At 38.3% G+C, this 11462-nt stretch overlaps 1 protein-coding gene across 5 annotated transcripts in view; it reads left to right on the top strand.

Moving 5' to 3' along the window:
* GRIA1 (glutamate receptor, ionotropic, AMPA 1) overlaps positions 1-11462 on the top strand; it is a 548752-nt gene that overhangs the window by 307792 nt on the left and 229498 nt on the right. For all 5 annotated transcript variants that reach the window (XM_006894738.1, XM_006894741.1, XM_006894739.1 and 2 more), the window contains one exon: positions 6626-6810. In XM_006894738.1, coding sequence (XP_006894800.1) covers positions 6626-6810 — 185 coding nt within the window. The remainder of the gene's footprint in view (positions 1-6625; positions 6811-11462) is intronic.

The raw sequence follows: 11462 nt of genomic DNA, 5'->3' as shown, positions 1-11462 counted from the left end.
TCAAGACAGACTAGGAAGAAGGATTGGCCACCCACTTCTGAAATAGCAGGCCTCTGAAAACCCTATGCACAACAGAACACACGCAGATTAAAAAAAAGGGCAACCTAGGTAGAAATATCAAGTATGGAAACACTGTATTTTATAGAATTTATTTTATTCATTTATGTCTATTATCACTCCCTTTTTTCAAGTCCCCATTGAATCTTTTTTAATCTTTCACACCCTCCTCTTTCCACTCATAGCTGCTGTACTAGTGATTTTCCTCCCTTCCCTCTCCCCCACATCTCCTTTCTTCTGCTCTTCAAGTGAATAGTTTAATTTAATGCATAGTTATTGAGCATGGAGCCCTTGAGGTTTAGTGGCTAAGTGTTCAGTGGTTACCTGAAAGATTGGTAATTCAAATATAACAGCTTCTCTGCAGATGAAAAATGTGACAATTTTCTGTTAAAATTGTTAGGGATAAAAACTCCCCTCAGTACTATCCTGTCAGAATTGACAAGTAACTTACCTTCCTGCAGGATTTTGGAGGCTGTAAATTCCACACAAAGAGAATTCTCATTTTTCTCCTTTAAGCCACTGGTGGATTTGAACTACCAGTAAGCATTCAGTTTTAGGTTAGCAGACAGTTTTCTGCCCACTGGAGTTTAATGTTTTTGTTGTGCACCATAGAGTTGGAACCAACCCATATTTAACCCTACAGAGGGTTTTCAGAGGCAGTTAATCTCATGGGAGAAGATTGCCCATCTTTCTCCCATGGAGGGGCAGGTGACCATGTACCATGTGCCTTACGGATTACAGCACAGCTTCTTGCCACTAAGCTGTCTATTATTGTTGTTAGGTGCTGTCTAGTCAAGCACAACTCATAGCGACCCTATGTACAAAAGATGCATATCTTGCTCTATCCTGCACCATCCTCACACTTCCTGACACACGATAGCCCATTGCAGTAGCCACCGTATCAACCCACCTGGTTCACAGTCTTCCTCTCCCTCACCAACCCTCCACCATTCCCAGAATCATGTCCGTCAAGGAATTGCACCTCCTAGCAACATGTCCAAAGTAAGTGAGATGGAGCCTCATCATTTTTGCCTCCAAAGAGCACTCTGGCTGCACCCTCTCCAAGACGTATCTGTTCATTCTCTTGGACGTCCTTGGGATGTTCTGTGCTCTTCTCCAACATCACAGCACAAAGGCATCAATTCTTCTGGCATCCTTATTCATTGTCCACATCTTGAATGCATAGCTGATAATCAGAAAGACTGTGGCCTAAAGCAGATGTACCATAATCTTCAAACTAACATTACTTCTCAATAATTTGGAAAGGTCCTTAATTGCAGATTTTCCCAATGCAATACAAGTGATATCTCCTTATTTCCTGACTGCTCGTACCAAGGGTGTTAATTGTGGATGCAAGCAAAATGAGGTGCTATCAGTTTGATTCCTACCCATAAACACACTATATAGAAAGAAAAAAAACCACTGTCCAGTCCCATGTAATCCTCACAGCCTCATAAATTTTTCTGACCCTCTACTTTACCAAGTATAATATGGTGCTCTCTGTCCAGTAATACCTCTGGGTCCATGTACAGGTTATACAAGAACACCATTAATTGGTCTAGAATTTCATTATTCCAAAAGTTATTCACAATTTCTTATTAATCACACAATAGAGCATTTTTACACATTCTAGAAAACAAAATATCTGTTTTCAAAATATCTATGGTTCTTTTCTTTCAATTCAGATTTGTCATTGCTGTTGTTGTTAGATGGCTTTGAGTTGAACCTGACTCATAGTAACTCTATGAACAACAGACGTCAACCTTATCCTATCTTGTGCTATCCTTGCCATCTCTCTCTGAAACTCTGAAGCTCTTTGCTGTAGTCACTGTGTCTATCTCTTTGAGAGACTTCTTTTTCACTGACACTTCACATTTCTACTTAAGATATTCTTATCAGAGGAATAGCCTCTCCTACCAACATACTTGAAGTAGTGAAACTTCCCCATACTTGCCTCCAAAAGCACTCTGGCTGTACTTTTTCTTAGTTATAACTGTTTGTAGTTTTGGAAGTCCCTGGGGCATTCAGTGCTCTTCTCCCACACCACAACTCAAAGGCATCAATTCTTCTGTCATCTTTATTCATCATATGACTCTCAAATGCATAACAAGTAATTGGAAAGACCGTGTCTTGATTCAGACGCACTTTAGTCTTCAAACTGGCATCATTGTTACTCAGTAATTTGAAGAGGTCTCTGACAGCAGTCCTGCACAATATATCTCCTGATCTCCTGACTGCTGATAATAAGGGTGTTGAGTGTGTATTGATGAATCTTTTCTCCTTCTATTGTGATGTTACTTATTGGTCTGGTGAGTAGTTTTGTCTTCTTAATGTTGAGATGTAATCAATATTGAGGGCTGTATTTTTTTTCATTTTCTACAATAAGTGTTTCAAGTCCTCCTTACTTTCAGCAAAGAAGATTTTGTCATCTGCATAATGCATGTTGTTGATGAGTCTTCCTCTGATCTTGAGGACACTTTCTTCAAGAGTCCATCTTCTTGAATTATTTTCTCAGTGTACAGATTGAATAGATATGGAGACTATATGATATGATATGATGTACACCTTTCATGATTCTAAACCATGCAGTGTTCTCTTGCTCTGTTTGGGTAACTGTGGAATCCAGAACACTTACTTAGGCTCATAACAAACCTATACCTAAACCAAGAAGCTGTTGTCTATCTGCCATTAGCAAGGGATTACTCATACTAGATCCTCACTGGAATGTAGTTTCCCTTCTGACAGGTCTCATATTTAAATTGTTTTTGCTGTGTTTGATAGTTACAGTGTTTTTCCTATCCTACATTCTGTTGGATCATGTTTTGAATAGACAAAAACATCTATCTCCTCCAGTTAGTTGACCAGACAGCTGTCTTCAAAATGCCTCTGCCTAGATCAGTGATCGCTTCATTGTTTAACCATTTATTTGTTGGAGCATCTCAATTGCTATTCCACCAGTTCTTGAAGTCTTGTTTAATGCCAATGCCTTCAGAGGAGATTTGACTTCTTCCAATATTATAGGTACTTTATCATATGCTTGATTCTTGAGTCTCCTGTTGAAATATTCCATTCAACTCTCTTACATCATCATTTCTTCCATTTACCTTAACTACTCTATATTCAAGAAGAAATGTCAAAGACCTTTCTGACCTCCAATTTAGTTTTTCTTTCCTGTATTCTGAATGGCTTTCTGCTTTTTTTATGATGTCATCTCACAACTTTTCTAGTTTTTGTTAATTAGTTTTTTCAGTGTGTGACATCTCAAAATTCAAGTGGAATACACTCAAGATTATACTTTGCCTCTTTTTTATTTTTTTAGTGTGTGTGTGTGTGTGTGTGTGTGTACTGTCAAAATGGATCTGACTGGTACAGGAGGAAATTGTCCCTCCCTCCCAGGCAGAGCATCTGGTAGATTCGAACCGTGCACTTCTGGGATTGCAGTGCAGCTTCTTGCCACTAGGCCACCAGAGCTCCCCTATACTTTGCCTCTTATGGACAGTTTTTATTTTCTACAACTTCAACTGTAATTTACAAAGGAGAAACTTATAGTCTGTCCACAACTGGCCCCTAACTTTATTCAGACTGACGATATTTAGTTCCCTCATTTTCTCTTCTACAAAGGTTGATTTGATTTCTTTGTGTCCCATCTGACAAGGTCCACAAGTATTGTCACATTTTATTTTATTCAAAGAAAATATTTGATATAAATAAGTGGTTGGTCTTGCAAAACTCTATTGTATGATTTTTCAGTGTTTTTATCACCAAGACCATATTTTCCAAATAAAAATGCTTATTTTGCTTATTCTAAACTTTCACATTTCAATAATCAGTAATTATTGATGTTCCTGATTTTCTATTTGATAAATTTCAGGCAATTCCAGAAGTTGTTAAAAATCCTAAATTTATCTTTGGCATTAGTGGTTGATGTTTAAATTTGAATAATGCTAATATTAGTTGATCTTCTTTGTAGGAGTATATTTATAATATGGCTAATAGCACTTTACTTCAGGATAAATCTTGAGATGTTCTTTGTGACTATAAATGTGACACCAGTCTTCTTCAATTTATCATTCTCAAAATAGTAAGGCACATGATTTTTCCATTAAAAATTGCCAATATCCTTTTCAGCTCAAAAATGTCTAGAATATTTTTTAAACTTCCTATTTTTCTAAATTAATACTTTGTACTTTCCACAGTTCACTTATTAACGGATATTTGCAACTGGTATTTTTCCCCCCACATTTTGAGTCATACTACATCACTAAAGGAAAGTATTAAATCTTTACTTCATCCACATTATTATGTCAATAAGATTGACTCAAAAATGTTCTCTGATTGTTTATCAATTTAACTATTAATCAAATTAAAGAATGGCCAATGGATTCTCTCCACCTAATACAGCATCTCACACATAGTAGATTTTCAACAAAATTCATGGCTATTGAGTTTATTCTAACTAATATTGACCCGTTGTTGTTGTTGTTGTTGTTGTTGTTGTTGTTGTTGTTATTGTTGTTATTGTTAGGTGCCACTGAATCAAATGTGACCCATAGCTAGCTACCCTATGAGCAACAGATCTGAACCCTATCCTATAGTGTGCCATCCTCACACTTTCTGACACATTTAAAGCCCATTTTGGGAGTCACTGTGTTGATCCACTTGGTCTAGGGTCTTCTTTTCTTTCGCTGACCTTTCCTAGCATCATGTCTCTCTCCAAGAAACAGCCCTTCCAACTAACAGGCTAGGAAGACTTTTCCAAATTATTGAGGAACAATTATGCTAGTTTGAGGACTCAGGTGTGTCTGATTCAGGCCATAGTCTTTCTGATCACTTGCTATGCATCTGAGAGCTGGACAATGAATAATGGTTACAGAAGGAGGGTTGATGCCTATGAGCTGTGATGTTGGAAAAAATACTGAACATCTCATGAACTGCCAAAAGAATAAACAAATATGTCTTTGGTCCCCACACATGTTTTACTAGCTATCTTTTTATTCTTATAATAATGGTCTTATGCAATATTTGGCCTTAAGAGACTGAATTAGTTCACTCAGCATAATGTTCTTCAGTCTCTCCCAAGTTATGTAGTTTTATTTTAAAACATTGTTCTTGAGTGCTGCATAGTATTCCATTGTGTGAATGTTCTACAGTTTCTCAAAATCCATTCAGTTGTGGTTGGACATTTGGGCTATTTCCATGTTCTTGCAATGGTAAATAATAACACTATAAACATTGGTATACAAATCTCCTTTTGTGTCTCAGTTCTAGTTTCTTTGGGGTATATCCCTAGAAATAGAAGGATAACCAGTAAAACATGTATTGCAATCCAAAGACTGAAACAATGGGAGTAGAGGGATGAAGATGGTTAGGGACAAAACCACAGGGTTGTACAATTTGATGGGTGGATGGAGAGGGTACAGGAAATGGGAAAGACCTGGTTGGGACCTGAAAAAACAGGGTAATGGTTGACATAGTCCAATGGTGATTAATTTTATAAAATATAATGAATGAGAATGATTGCATGAAACACAATGTGAATAATGAATAGTGTGAAACAATATAGATATATAAACTTTGCAAGCCAACCAATATAAAATAAAAATAAATTTATGAAAGGTCTTAGAGATGGTTGAGCCAGAGTGTTCTTTGTAGGCAAAGATGATAAAGCTTCATCTCATATACTTCACGCATGTTGCTGGGAAAGACCTTGTAGGACAGAGTTAAACTTCTCTGTGGAGTTTTCTAGGTTGTCATCATTTAATGAATAGTTTTAAAGCCAAAAGCAACCAAACAAAAATACTTTGCCATTTAATTTCAACTCATGATGTCACCATGTATTAGTACAGAGTGAAACAGCCCTCAGGTTTTCCTGGTTGCCATCTTTACACCAGCAGATTCTTCCATGGTACTTCTGGGTGTATTTGAACTGCCTGTCTTTAGTAGTTAGTGTTTGAGCACCAACCATTTGTACCATCACTCAGAGACCTTAACCAGTAGATTCCTGGGCACCTAATTATGTACTAGATTGATATAGGTAGCAAACATTTATAGTTTGCATAATAAAAATTAAAAACAATAATAAAAATAATTAAATAATGATAATTTTAAACCTTCAAATCAGAATTGAGTCTAGGACAACAGTCTGACCTGTGACTTATTAGAGTTTGCTACTTCTCAGACATTCTCATTCATTCCCCGTAATTTGACAGTTTACAGTGGATATTATTAGCATTGCCCTTTTACTCTTGAAGAAACAAAAGTTTACAGGGGATAAATAACTTTCACTATGTCACATAACTAGTGTGTTGTAGCATCAGATTTGAACTGAAGACAGATCATCTGTCTTCAGAGATTGCTTTTAATCACTAGCTCTATGGCCCAATATGTATTATAATACAAGATGCGTAGTGTCTGCCCTCACTGAGCTCTCCACTCAGACTTGCATAGTAAGAGGAGCTGAATTTGGGGGAGGAGTGGGCATTGATCAAGGGGAAAATCATGCCGCCCCAGATGACACCGGTGTGCCCTGACTATCTGCCACTTCTCTGTCCTACTTCCCAACTTCCAGGCTTGTCCGTCCTACAGAAAGTCCTTGACACAGCTGCTGAGAAGAACTGGCAGGTGACAGCAGTCAACATTTTGACAACCACAGAGGAAGGATACCGGATGCTCTTTCAGGACCTGGAGAAGAAAAAGGAGAGGCTGGTGGTTGTGGATTGTGAATCAGAGCGCCTCAATGCCATCCTGGGTCAGGTAGAGACGACAGCAAGGGCTTGGGGTAGGAAGTGGGAGTAAAAGGAAAGAGAGAAATATCAAGTTGCTTTTGCTAGTTTGTACAATAATTTGCTCTTTCTTTCATGCCAAATGTGTGTGTAATGACTATGTACTGGTGTGATGTCAAGCACTGAGGACATGGCAGAGAACAAGGGAGACAAGTTCTGTGCCTTTGCACGGAATGTAGGTAAAGACAGTAATCTCATGATCAAATAAATATCATACAAATGCATAAAATGCTGCTAATATGTATTATGTAATTTTTATTAAGCAAGATGGGGAGAAAGCCAGTGTGTGTGTGTGTGGGGGGGGTGGTCAGGTGAAAAAACCAGATGGAAATCAGAAAACATCAGTCTCAATTTTCTGTGACCAAACCACTCATCTCTTTTCCTCTCAGTTATTCCATCCACAAAATGGGGTTCTGATACTTTATCTGATTGTCTCCTGAAGCCTTGTGTGAAATAGCAACACAGTACATTGTACTGTGACAATAGCTGTTGGTATCATTATCATCATCATCAATAATAATGGTAAAGGTTGTAAACATCAATGCCATTTCAAATTCTCAGTAAGGTATGCTATGTGCATACAACAATCCTCACTATGTGGCTCTGTTATTGTTTTTATGTGCCATCAAGTCGCCTGCAATTCATAGCAACCCAATATACAACAGTCCTAAACCCTGCTCTATACTGTGCCATTCCCATTGTCTCCGACACAGCTATCCCCATTACTCCAGTGACTGAATCAATCTATCTCATCAAGGGTCTGACTCTCCTGCACTGTCCCTCCACCCTCCCAAGCATGACATCCTTCTCCAAGAACAGATCTCACCTTGCAACATGTCCAAATTATGTCAGACGAAGCTTCAGAATATTTACCTCCAAGGAGCAGTCTGGCTTCACCCTCTCCAGGACGAACTTGTTTGTTCTCCTAGCAGTCCATGGTATATTCAATACTCTTCTCCAATACCACATAGCTGAAAGACATCAATTCTCCTTCTATCATCCCTAGTCATTGTCCAGTTCTCTGATGCATAGCAAGTAATTGCAAAGACCATGGCTTGTATCAGGTGCACCTTAGTCTCCAGACTGACATCATTGCTGTTCAGTACTTTGGAGAGGTCTCCAACCGCACACTTTCCCAATGTGACTCTACCATAGATGTTAACATTAATCTCATTTTACCGAGTAGATAAGTACAAGTGAGAATCTGAGAAGTAAACGATGAGGTCCCCCGAGACTAAGCAGAGGGAAACCCAGGTGTTTGTGATCCTAAAATGTGAAGGTAGCAGAATCAGAGGATCACTGTTATGGCATGTACTTGTTTACTGAGAGTTGATTGCTAGACATGGTTCCAGGTCTTGTAAACATATCCATAGTAAAACAAACATAACCCTTGTTCTTACAAAATGAATGAACTTGAGGAAAAAAAACCCCAAAAACAAAAACAAGAACGAAACAAATTATCAGTGGTTGAGTGGGTAAGGAGTTGAATTATTAACCCAAAGGCAAGCGGTTCAAATCCACCAGCCATTGTACAGGAGATGGAGTGTCTTTCAATGTGATATACAGTCTCTGAAAATCAAAAAGAAGACTAGCTCTGAGACAGTTCCAACTTGATAGCACATAAAATGACTCAAAATAAGATACCTGTGGTGAAGATTTTAACCACTGCTGGCCTCAGTTTTTACAAACAATAAAAACAATGGCGATACTGATATCATTTACTTCCTAGAGGTATCCCCCTAACAAAGGATTTAATAAAACTCTTAAATCTGTACTTGGGATATAAGAATTATTTCATAAATGTTAGCTAGTAAGAGTCAGAGTACAATTTGACCATATTAGGTGGTCAAGAAAGGGTTTTATTTCTGATGAAATTATCATCACTGTACCAAAGCCTGGAAAAGGTTAAGGTAGAATTAAACAGAAGAAGACTGTGGGAATAGAGACCAGAGGGAAATGACAACTTGCACAGCACGCATCTAATAATTGTACATTTGGAAAATGAATAAAACTCTGTTTATGCTCTAAGTACAATTTGAAGATGAAAAAGGTTAAAATATTAAAAAAGTTGTATTTCCTGATGATGACACAGGGGAGATTATTTCTATCTTCTTTATAAATATAGATGGGGAAAGAATATAACCTATTATGGAGAAGATGGATCAAAACCTTCTGGAGCCTGAGAGGTTTCTCTTTATTCAGAAATAAATGTATCCTTGCTTAAAAGTTTAAGATAAGGATTGAGCCCAGTCATCAGTGTGTGGCAATTAGGCTTCAAGAAGTGTGTATCTTGCCCAGGGATAGATTTAGGGGAAAAGAACTCATCTCTGGTTCCTTAATTGCTCTTAGTTCTCTCCCACCCTATATCTTTTCCCAAAGGGTAAAAGGAATGGAAAGAGTCTTGGTGACACAATGTTTAAGTGTTTTCTGCTACACAAATGGTTGGTGGTTCAAACCCACATAATAAGTCCATGAGAGAAAGAGTTGGCAATCTACTTTTATAAAGATTACAAGGCCCGAAAATGACATGATGCAGTTATCCTGTCTCAAAATGATGTCTGTGAGTGGAAATCAACTTGATGATACTTCAGTCTCATGAGAAAATGCTATGCTATTTAACAGGAGTAATGAGCTTTCCTCAAGGAAAGCTCAGCTCAAGAGTTCCCATTTTTTCAGCTTGTCTTCTGAACAAGGACCAGAACCCCTCTAGAGCTGCTTCCAATGGTGAACTGTCACTGTAGTGTTCACTGGCTAAGAAATATCCATCCACCTCTTACCAACATCCTCCTCCAACCCTTTCTAAAAGTGAAAAATTAGAAACCTTCCTTCCTGGATGTTTCTATCTTTAACATAAATGATGCGGAACATTTCCATTTTGGATGTCAGTGAAAGGAACTGACCAAGCTAGTAGGTAACAAACTTTATGACACAGTCATCCTGTCACGGGTCCCTCACTCTTTCACTCTCTCTCAACAAAGCAGCTTAAATCCCTAAATGAGTCATTCCCTTTGAAAAGTGATCAAGAATCTAATGGTCAGAACTAAAACACAGAGGTAGAAGGAATGGGAAGGTTGACTTTGGCTCAGAAGGAAGAAGAATAGTCATCCAAAAATCATGACTCAATGAACCTTCCTTGGGGATATTAAGTTCTCAGTCTGAACAAATCATAAAGAAGGAGCAAGATGATCATAAAGGCGGTTCTTGACTAGGTGAAATATGATGGCTTCCTTTTCACATTCTAGAAACTAAAAAAATCCCTCAAACCATTGTTGTTGAGTCAGAATTAGCTCATAACTGACCCTCTAGTGGGTTTTTAGAGTCTGTAAATAGCACAGAAAATGTTTGTCCATTCTTTCTCTTGCAAAGGAGCTGGTGCATTCTAGTGGCCAAATAGGTATCATTTGGGGGGTTAGTAGCACAACTTCCTACAGACTACAATATCAGAGCTCCCATTCAATGTTGTTGTTGTTGTGTGTCATGGAGTCAAAACTGACTCATAGTTGTCTCTCAAGTGGATTTCAGAGGCTGTAAATCACAAAGGAAGAGATTACTCATCTTTTTCCCCCAGAGTGCCTGCCTGTTTCAAACCACCTACCTTCAAGGTGGCCGCACAACGAAGCCATCAGAGAATTTTGAAGTAGTTTTAAGTAATATATGTGGTAGATATATGGATAGAGGATATCACATGGTTCTTAGATAAATTATGCAAAGATCTATATGCTCCCAGCATTTTCCTTAACTTTATCAAAATGCATTACATTGTACTGCAGATTTTATAAAAAACGGCTACATTAGAAACAGGCTCTAATGCCAGATTTCGGGGCTCAGCTATAGGCTCTGTCACTCACTGATCTAGTGTTTAGCATATTATTCATTTGGTCCACTGACCTGGTCTAAGAATCCAAAAAGGCAGCAGACATCTCTTTCTCTACTACTTCCTTCAACAGGCTTGTCTTTCTGAGAAATAAACTGATTGCAAATTCTAGGAGGAGGCACTGTAATAATCTCAACACTTTTCTCCAAAGAACTTCAAGTCTTACTTCCTCTGATTCTCAAATCTAAAGCATACACACAGCATAAACAAGTACTTTTCTGCAGATCACTAATGCTTTGAAATCACATTTGTGTGCTCAGATATTCTTGCAAGGAAGTAGATTTAGCAATCATTTTTAAACAGTGCCATATAATTAAAGATGGTAATCCCAGGTACTTGACAACATGACAAAGCTTGTTAATGGCCCTCAAGATCCCCGAGGCCTCCACAGGAAATCTCAGCAACAGCTCAGCAATCACTCAGAGGTCTCAGCAACTCAACAGGGGAGAGGGTTTGAAAGGAAGGGATTTTTTCAGGCAATAACCATATATGAGCAAGTGTACGAGGCATGAATGTAGCCTCCTCTCTTGTAAAGAGAAACCAACGAAAGCTGTTTGCATCGAGATGGAGTTTCTGCAGGATGAGTTTAGGGAATTTCCTTTTTAAGAAAGAGCCATCTTTGTTGTTGTTGTTGTTGTTGTTTGTTATAGTTATGTGCTGTTGACATGCTTGTGATTCATAGCGACCCTTTCTACAAGAGCCCTAAACCCTGCTCTATCCTGTGCCAACCTCACTGTCTCCAACACATC

Source organism: Elephantulus edwardii, unplaced genomic scaffold, assembly GCF_000299155.1.
Source record: "Elephantulus edwardii isolate Elephantulus edwardi_28Jun2011 unplaced genomic scaffold, EleEdw1.0 scaffold00149, whole genome shotgun sequence".
Lineage (NCBI taxonomy): Eukaryota > Metazoa > Chordata > Mammalia > Macroscelidea > Macroscelididae > Elephantulus > Elephantulus edwardii.
Note: the sequence above shows the minus strand (reverse complement) of the source record. Positions and strands in the feature narration are given on the sequence as shown.